Source organism: Nymphaea colorata, chromosome 1, assembly GCF_008831285.2.
Source record: "Nymphaea colorata isolate Beijing-Zhang1983 chromosome 1, ASM883128v2, whole genome shotgun sequence".
NCBI classification, from domain to species: Eukaryota; Viridiplantae; Streptophyta; class Magnoliopsida; order Nymphaeales; family Nymphaeaceae; genus Nymphaea; species Nymphaea colorata.
The window spans coordinates 43,804,588-43,825,145 of record NC_045138.2 but is presented as its reverse complement, the minus strand read 5'-3'; the positions used below and the strand labels follow the sequence as shown (position 1 = coordinate 43,825,145).

The window sequence follows — 20,558 nt, the reverse complement described above, 5'->3', positions numbered from 1 at the left end:
AAGGCAGCGTACTCGTAGCGGTCAGGTACGACACCGGTACTGGTATTGATACTGTCCCGGGTTCCTCTTGGGTACTGGTCAAACAGTACCGGATACGGTCAACGTACCCAAGACCGTATCCATCCGATTTAGGACTCGATCAAAGTTGACCGAGTCCTTTCCTATCCAAAATTTCTAGAATTTCAGTTTTGTTATTTACACCATTTATACTCATAAAACACATACAAAACTGTATTTTCATATTTTGTTCAATAGTTTCTTCTTTAGAAACTATAAATTTTGAATCATGAATGTGTTATTTTGTTTGAATTTTGATTTTAAGTTATATATATATATATATATATAGTCATACCCCCGTACCCAAGTTTTTTGAAAATAGTCTGAACCAGTACCCGTACCTATGTGACATAGATAGAAAGTTCTATTAAAGAAAAGGAAGTTGCCAAAAAATTAATGTTCGCTGTAAAATCTAGCTGAATAGGTGGAGTTAAACCACGAAGAAAATGAACAGCCCTTTAGTGTCTATCAAGGGCTCTTCATTTCCATTGCATAAACATGATAGTTTAAAATAAAACCTAATCAAAGGACAAAAATGGACTTGGTCAACTTTGACCGAGTCCAAAAAAGGATGGATACAGGTGGGAGCATTGACCGCACCCGACACTAGTTTGACCATGTTCGGCCCGTGTCCAAGGGCATACCCATACCCATCTCGTACACTTGTGAAAATGGTTACCTCACTCAAACAAAGTACCTGTGTGACATAGGGCATGCGCAAAGGTAGTAGGGATGAGGGCTTCGACTGAAACGAGTTAGCGCCCTAACACCCTTTTCGTTTATGTTTTAACAAATTAAAAAAGAACCAAAAAAGGGACACATTGGACCCGACGGGAGTTGACTGCACCTAGCTTCCGTTGACTGGGCTCAGGTGCGAGTCGGAGCCACACCTGCATCTCATCGATGTGGGTGTGACAGCAAAATAGAAGAGTCCATGTGACTTAGCCAATGAATATTATTATATATAAACACACTATTGTATTTGCTAGTTATCCATTGCATTTTGAAGGCTCAGCCTTCTATTGGCATTCTTTTCAAGACGTAGCAAGCAGAGGCATCAAGTGGATCAATGGGCATAGCTTGTTAGAATTTAAATATTAGACATTATGTAAGTATACATATGTTTCATATATGATTTGTATATATGAATATCTATGTATGCATAGGTGTTATGTATTTTATTTTATTTGCTTCCTTTTCTTTTTTATGTACTTTTTATTTTCTTTTCTTTTTCTATTTTTACCTTTTCCTTTTTGTAAAAGGGAACTAGCTGTTGGACCAGCTTCCAACGGCTAGATTTCTAGCCGTTGGAGCTGGCCCAACAGCCAACTCCTCCTTCTTCTCTCCCTTTCATTGTACTATATATATGGGACTGTTGTCCCTTGTTTGGTTAAGGCTTTTAGGCCTCTCTTGTGTATTCTTCTATTGAGATTAATAGATTTGGTATCTTCTCCTCAAGTTTGAGGTTTGGTTGTGTATTACCTATTGAAGTTGTTGGGATCTTCAAGAGTGTATCTCTTGAAGCATTTGTATTCTCAAGATCAGGCCTGATTTACATGGTATCAGAGCCTCGTTTTGGCTCTTTGCGTTGCTGTCTTTCAAGCTTAGAGGACAGCTTGAAGATCCAGTTATTACTCTTTCCTTGGAGCTGTGAAGCACTCCAAGTGTTCGATATATTGTTGGCTGAAATTTGACACAAGAAGGTGCTGTTATTTTGCTGGCTTCTTTTGGTGATATTTGTGACGGGATAAAGCTCCCTTGGTGGTGAAGATTGTGGCAGTCTTTGACGCGTCGAAAGCTTCATTTTTGTGTGGCTGTTTTTCATCCTAGCACTACCTCAACGTCTCCTTTACAAGGTACACATTATGGATGAAAGAACTTCCTCTACTCCTCTTCCCAAATTAACTTTATCAAATTATGTTTCTAGGGCAAAAACTATGGAACATTTTATTAGAAGTAAAGGCCTATGGGGACTCGTTGATGGGTCAAAAAGTGAACCTCAATTAGTCCTCACCAAGACCATAGATGGTAAAGCTCAAGAACTAGATGGAGTTGAAAAAGACAAGGCTATGAATGAATATGAGAGAAAATGGGAAGAGTGGAAGATAGGACACCACAAGATTATCACTTGGATTATTGCTTGTGTTGATACTACAACCATGGGCCAAATAGCAAAACATAATTTTGCTCATGAAGCTTGGGAATTTCTCAAGAAAACCCACACTATGAAGGATGTGGCCTACATGTGCAATCTTCAAATGAAGATTGCAAGTCTCCAACAAGGAGACAAGTCCATTAAAGAATACGTTGGAGAAATGGAGCAATTATGGGACGAACTTGCTCTATTTGAACCCGAATGGTATGATCCAAGAGACATTGGAGTTAGAGAAAAACAAATCCAAAGGGAGAAATTTTATAAATTCATTCTTGGTCTTAGATCGGAATATGATGGAGTCAAAACTTCCTTGCTCCATAGGCATAAAGTGCCATCCATGAACGAAGCCATAGCGGAACTTCAAATGGAGGAAAATAGACTCAATTTTTCAAAAGACAAGAGTGAAAGTGTTCTTGCTACCTCAAGACCCGGTGCTCATATGAGAACTTATAGGCCTCCTCACTTTAATCGAAACTATGAGCATAGCAATAATGGCAACAAGAAGATTATATGTTTCCATTGTCAAGAAGAAGGACATACCAAACTTAGATGTCCTAAATTGAGGAGATTTGATAAAAAGACAAGTGTGGCTGGGATAATGTATGAAGAAAGCAATCGATTTGACCTAGACAAACTTGTAAGTGCCCTCCAACCAAAGCTTATTGATGCTCTTCAACCGCTTTTCAAAGGAGGAGGGACTTCTCCAATCTCCGGAGCAACCGTGGCATCTACATCATCAAGTAAGTACTCTTGGATTCTTGATTCCGGAGCTTCATTTCATATAACCCCTTGTAATTCTTTGCTTACCGAATGCACTAAGGAAGAATCGTGCCCATTTGTTAAAACCGCCGATGGAACTCCTCTTGAAATCAAATGTGTTGGGAATATTGATCAAAATTTTAATTCAAAAGTTTTTAAAATACCAAAAGTTAGATTTATTCCCAAACTTAACTTAAATCTCTTGTCGGTTTCTCAAATAACAAATCATGGATGTGATATTGTCTTCTCACAAAATAAATTTTTGATACAGGACCATCTTTCCAAGAAGACGATTGGGGAAGGTTCTAGGAAAAATGATCTCTACTATGTTGACTATTTGGATCTTTCCAACCCTACTTGCAATATAGTCAAGAAGAGTGACATTCAAGTTTGGCATCAAAGACTTGGGCATTCAAGTTTAGGAAAAATGTCTTGTATCCCTTTTTTGGAAGAGAAATGTAAAGAAATGATCTCTTGTGATGATTGTATTAAAGCCAAAATTAAGGCTTTACCTTTTGGAAATAGAAATTTTGTTGCAAAAGCACCTTTTGAATTAGTGCATTCGGATGTATGGGGTCCCGCTCCTATTATGTCTAAAGGTGGTTTAGTTTATTATGTCATTTTTGTGGATGATTACTCTCGATATGCTTGGGTTTACTTTCTTAAACGCAAATCGGAAGTCTTTATGAATTTTAAAAACTTTTACAACATGATCAAAACTCAATTTGATGCAAACCTTAAAATTTTTAGAAGTGATTCCGGGGGAGAATTCATTTCCAATGAATTTGAAGAATTCCTAAAAGAAAAGGGAGTTATACACCAAAAGTCTTGTCCCAAAACCCCCCAACAAAATGGAGTCGCCGAAAGAAAACATAGACATATTCTTGAAACAACAAGAGCTCTTCTTATATCAAAAAATGTTCCAAAAAATTTTTGGGCTGAAGCAATTTTAACATCCATTTACTTGATTAATAGAATGTCCTCTAAAGTTTTAGAAAATATTTCACCTTTTCAAAAACTTTTTAACTTGGAGCCAACTTATAAAAGATTCAAAGTCTTTGGTTGCAAATGTTTCATTTTAAATGACAAAAATGATAAACTTTCATCTAGGGCTATTCAATGTGTCTTTATTGGCTATTCCGAAACTCAAAAAGGGTATAGATGCTATGATATTGAAAAAGATAAGGTGTATGTTTCAAGAAATGTGATATTTTTAGAAGAAGAAAATGGCTTTAATGAAAATAAACCCAAGCATGAAGATGACTATTCTTTTTTATGGATAAATGATGATGATGTTGATAATGATGATGATGTTTTGCCTTCTTCACATAATGATGCTCAAAATGAGGTTGAGAATACTCTTTTTGATAGATCTTCACCAAGAAGTGATGGATCACCAAGAGAAGTTATAGTTTATAAGAGAAGGTCTCAACAAAACATCCAAGAGTCTCAACCTACTCTTAGGAGATCTCAAAGAGATTCTCATCCACCTCAAAAATTTGTTTCCTATGAGTCTTTTTCCCCAAAACATAGAGCTTGCTTATTAGCTATTCACTCTCATGTTGAACCTTCATCCTATCTTGAAGCCAAAACTAACCCACATTGGATTGAAGCAATGAACAATGAACTTAGAGCCCTTGAAGACAATAAAACTTGGGACATTGTGTCTCTTCCTATAGGGAAAAGGACAATAGGATGTAGGTGGGTTTACAAAGTCAAGACTAGAAGTGATGGATCACTTGAAATGTATAAAGCTAGACTTGTTGCCAAAGGATATGCCCAAGAATATGGGATTGATTACGAAGAAACCTTCGCCCCTGTTGCTCGTATGACCTCTGTTAGAGCTCTTATTGCCATTGCCTCCATTAAACAATGGTTTATATATCAATTGGATGTCAAAAATGCTTTTTTGAATGGATACTTAAATGAAGAGGTATACATGGATTCACCCCCTGGGCTTGATTTACTTCAAGGAAAAGTTCTTTATCTTAGAAAGGCATTATATGGCTTGAAACAAGCTCCAAAAGCTTGGTTTGACATGTTTAGCAATGTTATGTTCAAACAAGGTTTTAAATCATGCTATTCTGACACTGCTATGTTTGTTAAAAATACTGCTATAGGTATAATTGTGTTACTTTTATATGTAGATGATATGATTATTACAGGTAATGATGCCAACAGAATTATGCAGGTAAAGGACTTTCTAAAAAATGAATTTGAAATGACTGATTTGGGTAAACTAACCTATTTTCTTGGTATTGAAGTAGCTTATAGTAGAAGAGGATACTTACTCTCACAAATGAAGTTTGTCAATGACATTATAAGCAGATCAGGTATCACCGATGACAAGGTGGTAGACACTCCTGAAGCCTTAGGAGTAAAGATGAAGATTGATGATGGAAAAATTCTAGAAAATCCCACTCCATTTCGTCAATTGGTTGGAGCTCTCACATATTTATCTATCACAAGGCCTGACATATCACATGCGGTACATGTCATAAGTCAATTTCAACAAAGTCTCACTTCTGTACACATGGGAGCCGCATTGAGGATTGTTCGATATGTCAAACACACAATCACTAAAGGACTTTTTCTATCCTCCTCATCAAACTTGAATATGATTGCCTATACTGATGCTGATTGGGGTGGAGATCCTAATAACAGGCATTCCACCACCGGTCTTTGTGTTTTTCTAGGTGACTCTCTTATTTCGTGGAGATGCAAAAAACAAAATAAAGTCTCTCTATCATCAACTGAAGCAGAATATCGTGCCATGGCCACCACCACCATGGAGATTGTGTGGTTAAAAAGCTTATTGAAAGACATTGGAATTGACTTAAATGAAGCAACCAAGCTCTGCTGCGACAATAAAAGTGCCATCTACATTGCTAGCAATCATACTTTTCATGAAAGGACGAAGCATATTGAAATGGATTGTCACTATGTGAGAGAAGAATATCTTAGCCGAACAATCGATATATCCTTTGTCCCTTCCGAATATCAACTTGGAGATTTCTTCACCAAGGCACTTGCTTCAGCACGTTTTCAGTTTCTTCTTGGCAAACTTTCGATGATCACACCGTAAGTTTGAGGGGGGGTGTTAGAATTTAAATATTAGACATTATGTAAGTATACATATGTTTCATATATGATTTGTATATATGAATATCTATGTATGCATAGGTGTTATGTATTTTATTTTATTTGCTTCCTTTTCTTTTTTATGTACTTTTTATTTTCTTTTCTTTTTCTATTTTTACCTTTTCCTTTTTGTAAAAGGGAACTAGCTGTTGGACCAGCTTCCAACGGCTAGATTTCTAGCCGTTGGAGCTGGCCCAACAGCCAACTCCTCCTTCTTCTCTCCCTTTCATTGTACTATATATATGGGACTGTTGTCCCTTGTTTGGTTAAGGCTTTTAGGCCTCTCTTGTGTATTCTTCTATTGAGATTAATAGATTTGGTATCTTCTCCTCAAGTTTGAGGTTTGGTTGTGTATTACCTATTGAAGTTGTTGGGATCTTCAAGAGTGTATCTCTTGAAGCATTTGTATTCTCAAGATCAGGCCTGATTTACATAGCTCACATTCCACTGAACTAGTGTTCATGTCAGCACATCATCGACGGTTGAAGTTTTCCTTTTTCAAGTTTTTGTAATATTGTACAACGAAAAATGTAAATAGGGTCATAGTGTCTATTTTGCATAAAGGAGTCTTTGAATATGTTTTTATTGTTATAATGAAAACGAATGGTCAATCTAGGTTTCATGTGATTTATACCAAGTTATCGAGCCCATCACATTGCTAAAAGTCTGTGTCCACTATGCATTTAAAAGAAAAAAAAAATTGAGTGAAAATTTGGGGTGTGACACCTTGTGTGGGTCCAATGCACATCGACTAGTATATCGCTCCCATCCCATTGACACCAAGGCACAGCACCTACAAGAATAGAATTAATAATGCCACCTTTCAGAGGTGCTAGCTTCACCAGCTACACTATACACCTCATGGCCTAAGTATTTGAGAATCAGTTACTGTTTTAGTCATTCAAATGGAGACATGACTTTTAAAATTATTGAAGGCAATGGATGACCAGGATAAATGGACCCACGGACTGCCTCAACTTCAAACATTTAGGAATATTTCTTGAAATAATTAATGTTTTAATAGTGTGTACAATATCTCTATGTTTTTCAATGAACTCATTTTGGTGAGAAGTGTGAGAATCTTCGCTTATTCACGTCTCTCCGTCTGAAAACAGGTAGAATGAGAAGAAAGAATAGAAGAGAAGACAAATGGAGGAAGAGAGTCACCGGCGCACCCAGCCGTGTGATCCTTAATCTGTATTAAAGAATTAACCTAATCAGGTTATAACAAAATGTACAAAAATTATATAACATTTACAGAAGTGCCACCGCCTAGTATGTTTAGGCGTGTGGATTAGAAAAGAAGTGGATCGGGTCTGAATAGACTCGAGCCTCCATACGCACAAAGCTTAACAACCCCCCTCAAGTTGTGCATGAGATTTGATCATGCATAACTTGTTCTTCAATTCCCAAAAGTGCTGCCCTGTGAGTCCTTTAGTAAAGATATCAGCTATCTGTTCACTGGTGGATATATAAGTAGGCAAGATCTCGGCTTCTTCAACCTTCTGACGGATGAAGTGTTAATCAATCTCTATGTGTTTGGTACGATTATGCAAAATGGGGTTGAAGGCAATTTTTATCGCACTTTGATTGTCACGTAGTAATGATGACTGGGCAATAGGAAGATTAAGCTCTCCAAGCAAATGTCGTAACCATGATGCTTCAGCTGTCCCTGCAGCCATTGCTCTGTACTCTGCCTCAGTACTGGATCGTGCAACAGCACGCTGCTTTTTACTGCTCCAACAAATGAGATTAGAATCAAGAAAAAGTCAAAAACCTGAAACTGATCGTCGATCATCGGGGTTCCTGCCCAGTCTGCATCAATATATGTATATATGCTATGCCCAAGAGAAACATTGGGACATTTTATGTAGACTAGTCCATCTCCAAAAGTAGCTTTGAGATACCGCAATATCCGCTTAGCGGCATCCATATGTCCTTCTGTGGGTGCATGCATGAAATGAGAAATCTGATTTACAGCATATACTATGTCTGGGCGAGTAAAAGTGAGGTATTGTAACATACCAACAATGCTGCGATAGAATGTAGGATCGGAGTATGCTGCAATTCCATCAGATGAAGTCAACTTAGTGTTCAGAACACTAGGAGTAGTTATGGGTTTGCAATTAGTCATGTCTGCCTTGTCCAAAACATCAAGAGTATACTTGTGCTGCGTAAAAGTCAATCTATCATTCGTCCTGTCAAGCTCAACACCCAAAAAATACCGTAATTCGCCGAGATCCTTCATCTTGAATTTTTGCTTCAACATATCTTTAACATAAGATATATGTGATGCAGAGTTCCCAGTGATAATAATATCATCAACATATATAAGCAACCAAGTGGTAGCTTCACCAGAATGATAGATAAACAAAGAGTGATCGAGAGAGCTTCGGAGAAAACCAACTTGTTGTATATGATGAGAAAACCGATCGAACCATGATCTAGAAGCTTGCTTCAAACCATATAGAGATTTTTGTAATTTACAAACCCATTGTTGAGGATCATGAGTAGTATAGCCGGGAGGTTGCTCCATGTAAACCTCTTCCTTAAGAATCCCATGAAGAAATGCATTTTTAACATCTAACTGATAAAGAGGCCATCCATATGAGACTGCAAGAGAAATAATCACACATATTGTTCCCATCTTGATGACTGGACTGAATGTTTCATCATAATCTTCCCCATATTGCTGAGTGAACCCGCGTGCCACAAGACGTGCTTTATGTCGATCAATGCTACCATCTGGCTTATATTTCAACTTGTAAACCCACTTGGAACCCACAACATTCTTATCATTTGGACGGGGAACAATCTGCCAAGTTTGACATTCATGCAAGACTGCCATTTCCTCATTCATAGCTTCAACCCAACATTTTTCCTTACTCGCATGGTGATAAGATTTTGGTTCCACCTTTTTGTTGACTTCTGTCATAAACGACTGAAAATCCAAAGAAAAATTATTATAGCTCACCCATCTATCAATAGGATGTCTCACGCGTTGTGACTGGCGTGGAACTGCAGTTGGATCTGCAGTAGGAACCGATCGCCTAGAATACACCAGGCCTGAGAACCGATTATGTGTAGGTGGATCATTGGGCTGAGAAAATGGAGGCATGCTGTCCAAGGAGCTACTTACAAGTGTTTCTGGTTCATTAACAGCTTGCTCCTTATGTTCATTCAACTTTTCCGCCCCTTGTCTTAAGATTTCAGCATGTAACCAAGTATCATAAAACTCATTTTTGTCCTTGAGTGTCCCAGAAGTTGCCTTCCTGTAACCTGCTTTCATAAAAAACAACATGCCGTGAAATATGTACATGCCCAGTTTTAGGGTTGTAACACCTATAACCCTTGTAATTTTCTGCATACCCTATAAATCTGCACAAAACAACACGATCTTGAAATTTGTTTCGTAAGGAAACATCAACATGCACATAGCACTATCTTCATAACACGGCTGTTCTTGATGTAATAGAAAAAATGGAGATTTTCCATCAAGCAAAGCCAATGGCAATCGGTTTATAACATGAACAGCCGTATGAAAAGCCTCGGTCCACAATGTCATAGGTAAGTCTGTGTCATGCATCATGCTAAGGGCGCTTTCAACAATATGCCTATTTTCCTTTCAGCAATTCCGTTTTGCTGAGGTGTATGCGGGCATGAAATTTGTCTAGTGATCCCATTATCTAGTAGATACTCAGTAAATTCATTAGAAATAAATTCACCACCACCATCACATTGAAAATGCACAATATTGCTGGAGTATTTATTCCGAACCAAAGCATGAAATTGAGTGAACAGGCGGAAGACTTCTGATTTGTGTTTCATGAAATGAATCCAAGTATATCGGGAATATGAATCAATAAAAATGACATAATATCTACTCCCAAAAGAAGAAGGAATTGGAGCAGGCCCCCAAACATCGGAATATATAGTGTCAAAAGCCTTTGAAGCTCTTTTATTTATTAATTGAAAATGAAGGGCATGGCTCTTACAGATATGACAACTCGAGCACATGCTGGACTCACTAACTGAACTCAGACTGGACTTATCTAAGAGTCCGTACAAGACTTCGAACAAAAGACTGACTACAATGAGCTAACCGACCATGCCAAATGGATGGCTTATTATATTCTGCGACATTGATTTCACTATGAATTGAAAAACATGGATCTGAAGGGTGAGATTTTGACAGCTTTGGAGCTTCTTCAAGAACATACATATCTCCTTTGCGAGTGCCCTCAGCAAATGTCCTCTTGGTTCGAGCATCCTTGACATAAACAGAAGACGGTGTGAATTCAACAAAGGAGTGAGTATCATCAATCAGTTTGGACACTAAGATAATATTTTTCTTGACACTTGGAACAACAAGGACATTCTTTAATGGAATGGAAGAAGAACCCATAGATATTTGTGCATTTCCAATGTGCGATATTGTGTGATGGGAACCATCTCCCGTGACAACTGAGCCTTGATCTAAATAAGGGAAAACACTAGATAAATTACCTGTGTCACCAGTAACATGGGCTGCTGCTCCAGAGTCCACATACCATTCTCCTTGCTCATTTTGCTTCAAGTGGAGCTTAGATAAGGCTGTCATAAGAAGTTGTTGCACCTCCGATGAAACATTGGATGTTGGATTTGAGCTAGATGAGGATGAAACTGACCCTGTTGCTGCCTTGTTTCACGCCTGACTTGATTATTTTTATTCTGAGGATTGTGCCAACATTCTGATTTTACATGCCCCCTCTTATTACAATAGAAGCAAGTCAGAACCCTGCTAGATGTGGCAGCAGTAGTATTCATGCCTGGTGGTGTCGGGAGAATCCCTCTTCCCATTTCTACCTGAGGAGTCCAAGGGCGAGTACGATTCCCTTGCAATGCATGAGTCCCTGTGATGAATACATTGTGGCTGTTGGGAGAAATCAAATTCTGTCGTTGAACACGACTAGCTTCGTGTTGAAATAACTTGGCTTTCAGATCTTCAAAGGATGGGAGGACAGGTAAGACCTCCAAGGCTGTGCAAAAAATATCAAACTTTGTTCCCAGGCCACTCAAGGCTTGTTGCACTTTGTCTTTATCGCTGACAGGACGTCCAATGGCAGCAAGTTGATCACTTACATTTTTTATTTCATTCAAATATTCCAAAACTGTACACGTCCCATGCTTGATATCCTGAAATTGCCTTTTTAATTGCAGAAACCGTGCTTCCGATACTTGAGAATACGTTGTGGCAAGGGTAGACCACAATTCTAAGGTTGTTAAATCATCATCAATACCTCCTAATACCTCCTCTGACAAGGTAGAAGTAATATATGCAACAAGTGACTGGTCGTGGGCCAGCCAAACATCATATTCAAGATTACTTTCCGTAAGAGTTTCATATTCAATGCTAGTTTCACTTCCAGCCGAAGTCCCAGTAGCTTGATCTCCCACTACGGTCTTCTTCACTTCACGGTAAATATATTTTGGAGGTGCTGGAGTAGTGCCATCGATATGCCCATAGAGTCTATGACTTTTAATAAATGGGACAATTTGACGTTTCCAAGTCAAATAGTTACTATGATTCAGTTTTTGGGAGATAAGTTGGGAGAGAAAGCTGGAGGATAGAAGAGAGGGAGTCGGCTGATCCATGACTGAATGAAGATGATTAGGGCAAACAACGTGAGGCAGAAAATTGGGGCAAATTGGGGCAGCAACAGAAATTAGGGCAAATTGAACAGAAATTAGGGCAAATTGATTAGGGCAAATCAATTTAGGGCAAATCGATTAGAGTAAATCACACAAGATTCAAAGCAGAAACTGAAATGAGGGATATCCACGCCAGAAAAGAGTACTTAGGGCAGATTAGGGATAATCACGTCAAACTGAAACCACTCACCGGAGGATGAGGTAACCTGGCTCTGATACCATGTGAGAATCTTCGCTTATTCACGTCTCTCCGTTTGAAAACAGGTAGAATGAGAAGAAAGAATAGAAGAGAAGACAAATGGAGGAAGAGAGTCACCGGCGCACCCAGCCGTGTGATCCTTAATCTGTATTAAAGAATTAACCTAATCAGGTTATAACAAAATGTACAAAATTATATAACATTTACAGAAGTGCCACCGCCTAGTATGTTTAGGCGTGTGGATTAGAAAACAAGTGGATCGGGTCTGAATAGACCCGAGCCTCCATACGCACAAAGCTTAACAAGAAGTTTTGAGGTAAGATCTTTTGATGAGTAATTTCATTTGTTTCAATGTATTCCATAGATTCATTTGGAAGATACTTCACTCCGATGTTTTAATTAGAATAAGTGTTGGTCCCTAAAGATCTCAACAACCTCAATTAAAAGGCGTTCAAGTAAAACTAGTTTTTTTTTTTTATTTTAAGGCAAACTTCACATCATTCTGATAATGCAATCATGACAAAAGATTTGTTTAATTTTGCCTTCAATTTGGGTAATGTGCCTTTGATGTAGCACCACAGGGCTTGCGGCTTGACATGAGCACCTAGATTGCCAGCCTATACAAGGTAAATAGAACCATTGAGCATGGAAGGATACAGAATGTGATCTTTCAAACTAGGAAGAAGAATTCTAAAGGGACTCTTAGGAAATGAACATAGAAAACTTTCAACCACCATGTCTTCACAAATAGGCAGCAACAGGATCTTGTATAAATTTTGAAAAGGCTGCTACAAAAACTAGTTCTGATACCATGTAAACAACCACACAAAAATCACTCAACAATCCACAACATAATGCTTGTTCACAATCATAAAAACCTAAGCACAAAGGCTTGGCTATCTCATACGTGCACAACTGCACTCCAAGGCAAAAAAAGCTATGCTTTTAATTTACTGAAAAAGGTTCTGGAAAAATCTTGAAGAAGAAAATGAGGGATTCATCCCTCCATATATACAAAACCTGGCTGCAAGCCATTGGGAAACACCAACAGCTCTATTTACAGTGTGTGCATATATATAAACACGTATGCATGTATGTATCCCAGACACTTATCGCAATATTTTCTAAAAAATCACAATATTAACAAAGAAAATGAAAGAAATTTTTTTTAAAAAGGCAAAATACATTGTATAAAAAACAGTAAAATTAATTTATCCCAATTTTTTTGAGATTTTTATTTATTTTTTTCATTTTGACATTATGTTCAATCTTTTTTCTTTGTTTTATTTATTATTGTATGATTGTATCATTTTCACAAGATATTTTTTAAAATGCAATAGTAATTAGAAACAAAGAAAATATATGATATTTTAAAAAACATTAAAATTTAATTTATCCCAATTTTTCACGTTTTTTAATTTTTTTTTTTCATTTTGACATTTTGTTTGACTTTTTTTCATTGTTTTATTTATTAATTTATCATTTTAACAAGATATTTTTAATGTTTTTTTCTTAATTTCTCATTTATTTTATTTTTGCCTAATATTTTGAATTTTTTATTTGAAAAAAAAAACTGCAGATTTTCATGAGATTTTCCCCCCAAAAAAAAAACATCTTTGCCAAAAAAACATCAAAGAAAAATACCGCCAATTAAAACCCAAGAACTATATTTGTTGCTATGGTCTGTAAGGTATGTATACACCTAAGTACATGTATACACAAGTGTGCATGAGTGTGCACATAAAGATAGATGTAGTATTAGTTATAATTACATGAAATATACCAAATGTACGCACATAGACACAAACATCTGGCCATGAAGATAGAAGAAGGTGGACCAGCTAAATGGAGAGGTTGTGATTGCTTGATTAAAAGAGCCTTAATAGTTTTAAAGAATAATAATAGATTCACACAAACTAATGTCATTCTTCATTAGTCGCAGAATGTGTGTACACTAATTCATGCAAACCACAAAATATATTGGCTTCAGCAGGTCCAGCATAAGCAATAGTAACAAGTACTGCCATTGCAAAATGAAGAAGAGGTGAAGTTGAAGATGAAGAGATGGATGCTGGAGGAGAGGTCATAAATGATATTAAAGATGTAAGACTGAAATGAAGAGTCACCAAACAATGATAAATTCAGTTTTTTTTCTAAACTTAAACTTTAAAGTTCAAACTGCATGAAAAGAATTAGGTGCATGACTTGATGAGCTTTTGATTAAGTATTTGTGAATTAAGAGTGCTTATAGACACAGTTTTAATTCATAATTTTTGTTGTCAACTGCTCAATTTGGTTAGTTTCATTTGCTTTAGAGTTGATGGCACAGCCAGGACTGTTTTTTGGGGGGCCCAGGAAAAAATTTCACAGGAGTCTATTCAATTTTGCAAAAGCTGAACCAAACTAAAATTTCTAAAAATATTGGCCTGTAAAATTTTGTTTTTCCAAAATCTAAGGAGGATATGGTCCCTGCCAGCCCCCTGGCTCTTCCCGTAACCATACTCCATATCCAATATGCACTTAACATGATTAAGATGCTTGATGGTGTTGTATTTTGTAATATTAGTGATGAAGCATTTAGTTTGTTGAGTTTAAGTTTTGTTGTTAATGACGTGTCTTACAATATGCATTCTGCAACATTGGCAAAAACATATGAACCTGAGTAAACAAAATAAGGAATCATGTAATACAAGCAAGATAAGAGAACATATGCATTACAAAAAGCAAGAAAAGGCAAGTAGTTAAACTGATAATGCTACAAACAAAGGTAAAGGAAAAGATCAATAAACAGCAATTATACTTCGAGAAAAAATCACTTACAAGACCTAAATCAAGTTGACTACCAGACCATGCTTCCAGGGAGCGTCGCGTACTTGCACTATAGTTTCTATAATGAGAACTAATATCAACTTCCTGCAACACCAATTTCATATCAGTTGAATGGTTATTCAAAGTTTCCGTAATGATACAGACATGGCCGTAAGAAACATTAAATCCAAGACAAAAAATACTACCCAGTACATGCATATACATCCATGGTGATAGACAGATATAGTCCACCTTTATTTTGGCACCCTGGAATGCAGTCAGGCCATTGTGCTGCTCACTGGACATGTCAAAAGGGTATGGCAAGACATGGTGATGGATGAAACATGCTTTGTTTTGTGCAGATCTAAACTCATTTAAAATGTAATGGCACTTAATAAACATGTGCTGAACTACAATATTATCAATCATCTTATATCCTAGGCACGTTTTTGCCCAAGTAAATTATATACAGATTCCATTAATGAATTAGCGTTATGAAGTCTATCATTGAAATCGCCAACCCCCTCTCTTTGTGCACCTCTTTCTCCCTCTATTCTCTGCAAAAATTTAACTTTTGGTGGCATTATCAAGTTCAATATCCAAATTCTTTCATGGCACCTGAGCCAAGTTGTGAAGTTCTTCCAAACAATATGCCCAAAGAGATCTAAAGCTTCTTTCTTCCAATCAGAAACTTTTCCCTTCCTGATTCTCCAATTCCATTTCTACTTTGCCTCTCCTTGATGTTGTGCATACTTGAATCTCAGAGACTTTTGCACTCAAGGCTACCTTTTGCTTTCTTGTGATGATTTAACTACGAGAGTGTTAAAACATACATCCAGATCTGTAATATTCTTGCTCTGTAATTATATTTTAGCCATTGGTGTAAAGTTGTTAAATTAATAAAATTAGGGCTGGGATGTGTGCTTTGTCGTTGCCACCTGGTGGGAACCTAGACCCGGCTAGCGATTTCTACGCCCGAGAATAGATCCCAAGTCCAGGATCAACTCGCGGGAGCCTAAAGTCCACACTTAAGCAAATTATATTTACAAAACTTTTCCCGCCGGACAGCAACCCCGGCTTAATAGTACCCTGGGTATAAGATACAAGTATGTTTTCCTTATCCCAAGTCTTTAATCCTATTACAACACTGAGGGGATTAAGGCTAGTACAAACGCGAGCGATACAGATTTAACTCTCACAACTCACTCATCATTCGTTCCCAAACCATGCATACAATCCCTAAGAACGGCCAAACCATGCCCTTTCCCGTTGGTGGTCTAGCTACTCGCAGTCGTGTCCTTGGCAAGGTGCCTTGGAGGGACTACCGACAGTAGCAAATGGCTAGAGCCTGGCTTAGAAAGCAAATGCACCCAATATCCCCGTTCTATAGGATGTTTAGAAGTTACCTAGCCGATGAGAGATCGACTTAAACAGCAATAGGATCCGAGAGAAAACCAGTGGCTTAGCCACTCTCGGATATCACAGCAAGGAGGTGGAGTGGAGGCTAGACCCGCCTGGTCTAGGACGCCTGGTCTTCTAGTAAGAGCTGGCAAGAGTGATAGAGGATCACGACAACAGAAATGGATGGTGTACGGCTGCTGCAGGCCTCGGTCGGCCAAGAGAGACAGCAAAGTGATGGAGGAGCGCCTGGATGGAGGCAGGGGCTCGGCCCACCTGGCCGAGGTCACCCTGGCGCCTAGGAAGATGTTCGGGAGATGGTTGGAGCGAGGGAGGCTGCAAGATGACTTACTTGCTGTAGTAGAGATGCTAATTTGATCACGTGCGATCCTTGGAGGTGAACCTAGCTAATGGACTCCAAGGGGTCAAACCGAGCCCGGAACAAGGAGTGAGCTCGGAGTGGGATTAGGTAGGCTCGATTTGGGTTAGGTTGTATAGAGCCGGGAGATGGAGATTAATTGCTAAGGGTTTGGTTATGGCTTAGAGATAGACTAAGGGTCAGGCGTATGATGGTGGAGGGTTAATCCTACGAGAGAGTGAAATTAAGGCTAGGTGAGATGGCTCCTAATGATGAGAGGTGGCTCTTAATGAGTATGGTCGGTTATGAGGATGGGTTACACCAAGGGAGGAAACTAAGGGACTTGGATGGAAAGGAGCTTAATTCACGTGAGGGCTGGATAAGGTCATTGAGTGGAGAGTTAATGTGAGGCTAATGATGAGAGGCAAGGTGGCGTGAGGAGTGGAGCACTTAAGATGGTGCCGGTTTTGGTTTGGGGAGAGCCAAAGGGTCATACAAGAGGGCATAGGTGTTATGCACGAGGGGGAGATGGGGTTATAACTCAAAGTGGGGTAATGATGAGGATTCAAGAGTTAGACAAGTGGCGAGTTAAGAGGGTAAGACTCTTGGGCTGGTGAGGCTTTAGGGACGGTTTCAAGAGGAGGTGAAGAGGCTAAGGAAATTGAATACGTACCTTAACTCCTCCATGATGACTGTTGATGGTGCGGGTGGAGAGGACGGTTGAAGCTGAGAGGTGATAGGGAGAAGTGTAACTCCCAGCGTTAAGGCGAGAAGCCCCAAAGGGAGCTGCTGCGTGTAATGCTCACTGCTGGTTTCCTTTTCTTTAAGGGGCTTAGGAGGTGGAATGACTACAATGCCCTCGCCAATTAAATTCTAACTTAATAACCAATAATACTGACCATGAGCAAGTTGGGAAAACCAGAAGTTATTGAGTGCCTCTCGGTTTTGGACTGAAAAATTGCAGCGTTCAAGATTCCGGCGAGCAGGGACGGAGTTTCTATCTAAAGCTGGTTCTCCGCGATGGTTGGACGGATTTGCATGCAATTTGGTGGGGATGTCGCTAAGGCCAGGGCGATGCTACTGGAATAAGCGAGAGAGTGAAACCCGCCCTGGTTTGCTTCAGAATTTGCCTGCAATGTCCGCCCGATGGCTGTTTGATTCCGCCAAGTCGTGAATACGAATTTGCTCACTTTTGGGGAATTTCTATCTCCTTCTTCGACAGCAATCCCTTGACTGAGTGGGGTTTGGATTGCTGCTGCCGTGGACGAGTTTCCAAGGGAATTAACCGATCAATTTCGCTGAAATTTTATTGGCTGTCTACCAACAGAATTCCGACGAGCTCTCTCGGTTTCTTACCGTGAAAATCAGTCTCCTAAGAGCTAGTGTCGATCGCACTCTTTCTCTCTGTTTTTAGCAGAGATCAAGTGGCCTACTAGGGACGATTTCAACTAGTCCTCTGCTCTGCTCAAGTAGGGAAGGAGCCGGGAGATTATCGGCACCTACCTCTTCTCTTGCAGCCGGAGTCGTGCGCTTGCGTACTAGGCGACTAGAGCCACGAGTCGCTCTCCTCCAAGCCTTCCCGATTATCTTCTCCTGCCTCTAACTCCTTCCGGGGATGAAGAAGTTGCACCGTAAGAAGATGGCGATTCAGTCGGGGAATTATGCGTAGGATGAAGAAACTCCAAGAGGAATTCCGGTAGCCTCGAGGAATGTCTCCAAGCTTGTTTTGCTTCAACCAGAGCCACGGGTTGGAGCCTTTGGATTCCGATCACCGGCGGTAAGACGATGAAGGGAAGAGAGAGACAAGAACCAATTCACACGAAAAACTCAACTTCTAATTCTTGATTGCATAATGAAAAAAGACTTACAAAAGAGTTTAAGTACTTGAAATAAAACCGGTTCTTAACATGAGAACCGAGACACTTGCTGAAATGAAACGACTCAACTATAAAGCAAAAGCATAAAAGGAGACCGAGACGAGACGTCTCGAATGTTTAGTGAGTTTGACCTCTCCCTCACGGGTTCAGCCATATAACTTGCCTAAGTTAGGCCTTAGGCTTGCCACGCGTGGACTGGGTCAGGACTAGACTCAGGGTTCGAACTCGCTATAACCGGATCTAGGTCTAGTTCCCGTGCCTGTTCTGCCTTGAAGTCTTCAGCCCACTGCCCGCGCTCCGCTGATGATGCTCCGCCCACACCGCCCGCTGCATCAACTTCCAGTTCTATGTTAGCCTCCCTTAGCTCATCTATGCTTTTCATCATGTTGGCCGATGGTGCTTGACTCTCTTGGCCTTTGTTAAGATGTGTTTATATTCAGTTTTAGGTTTAAGAGGGTACTTTTGTAATAACTTTTCCTTTAGATGTTTCTCTTGTAACTTCTCTCTCTCCTCTAGTCTATATAAAGAGGAGTTAGGGCAGATTTCGAGGTTAATCAAAGATTATTCTTTCTAATCTTATCATGGTATCAGAGCAGCAGCCGTCTCCTCCTCCTTGGCGCGCCGATTGAGCGGCGCCGCCCGCCGCCTGACCGCGCCCATCGCTGCGCTTCCTCCACCCGCTCGTGTCCACCCATCTCCGCCCGTCGCTGACCTCTCCACCCGACGCCTCTGCCAGTCTTTGTCCTGACCTCTCCGCCCGACGCCTCCGCCCGTTGCTGTCTTCTCCGCCCGACGCCTCCGCCCGTTGCTGTCTTCTCCGCCCGACGCCTCCGCCCGTTGCTGTCTTCTCCGCCCGACGCCTCCGTCCGCTGTTGCAGTCATCTTCGCCGCTGCCCGCCGTGGCTATCACCTCCGCCCGCCGCCGCCGTCTGTCACTGTTGCTTCTCCGCTGCTTCTGCACGCTGCATCGCCCCTGCTGTCTCCACCATTCTCCTCTGCTCCGCCGCTGCCTTGCACGCTGATTTTCTTCTCAGCGTCTTCGCTGCATCGCCTCCTCTACTCCGCCGCTGTTCTGCACGCTGATTTTCCTCTCAGCGTCTTCGCTGTCGCCTCTGGTAATCTGTCTTCGTTCAGTTCTGTTGTTGCCTCTTCCAGCCGATCAGACTTATGGATTGCTGCCCGTGTTAACTGCTTCATGATCAGCATGTTGTCTTTCGATATGTGATTGTCTTCTTTTTTTGCCTGCACTTCCTATTCCGTGGCTCGGTTTCCTCCATTGTGTTGAGCGATATCTGAAATTAGCAGCGGCGCTAATACCTCTTCCTTTGTGTCGTCGGGAGAGATGAAGAGTTCCCCATTTTCCAGCTTTATCACCAAAATGGATGGGGGTAATTACGAGATGTGGGCCATGCAAGTAAAAAGAACCTTGATCGCTCATGAGAAGGAACATCTTATATTGGAGCCCGAGCCCGTACAGAAGGTAGGAAAATATACTACTTGGTTTAAAGATAATTCGTTGGTTATGGTATGGATTGTTGGTACTCTTACTCAAGACATTGCCAATGAAGTCCTGCATAAGGAAAGTGCAAAGGATATGTGGGATTCCCTTGCAGCCACCTATTCACAAGCAAGGAATGAAACCAGAATTATGCAGCTTCATCATGATATTCATCAGATGCGCCAAGATGGTCGCCCTCTACATACTTATTATTCTAGTCTCAAGTCCATGTTTGAGAGACTAAACAGTTACTTTCCTGCATGTAAGTGTGAGCAACAGAAGGCATACAGAGATATGCTTATGGTCGGAGTATTTCTGTCTGGATTAGACTCTGTTTATGAATCAGCAAAGAATCAGATGCTCACTAGTCCCTCGATTCCTCCTATTGATGAAGCTTATAGTAGGCTAAGCAGAATTCCAATCCCTTCATCGACTGTTCTTGATACCACTTCTGCTATGCTTGCTACTCGTGGCAGAGGTGGGTCCCTCTTTGCCAGAGGACGAGGATACCGTGGCCGTGGCAATACCCCTTCGCGCCCAGTATGTCAGTTTTGTCATCGCATTGGTCACACTGTGGATAAGTGTTGGCAGAAACATGGTCGTCCAGCTGTTGCCAA

General features: G+C 40.1%; 2 protein-coding genes across 3 annotated transcripts in view; one reads left to right on the top strand and one right to left on the bottom strand.

Annotated features, from left to right (window-relative positions):
• The window catches only part of LOC116263140 (DExH-box ATP-dependent RNA helicase DExH1), a 100,160-nt gene that overhangs the window by 44,474 nt on the left and 35,128 nt on the right, over positions 1-20,558 (bottom strand). For both annotated transcript variants that reach the window (XM_031642752.2, XM_031642761.2), the window contains one exon: positions 14,823-14,915. In XM_031642752.2, the coding sequence (XP_031498612.1) occupies positions 14,823-14,915 (93 nt within the window). The remainder of the gene's footprint in view (positions 1-14,822; positions 14,916-20,558) is intronic.
• On the top strand, positions 1,056-5,290 carry LOC126410068 (uncharacterized). Its single transcript, XM_050077891.1, has 2 exons — positions 1,056-2,952; positions 3,243-5,290. The coding sequence occupies exons 1-2, from the start codon at positions 1,923-1,925 to the stop codon at positions 3,278-3,280; spliced, it is 1,068 nt and encodes a 355-aa protein (XP_049933848.1). The 5' UTR covers positions 1,056-1,922; the 3' UTR covers positions 3,281-5,290.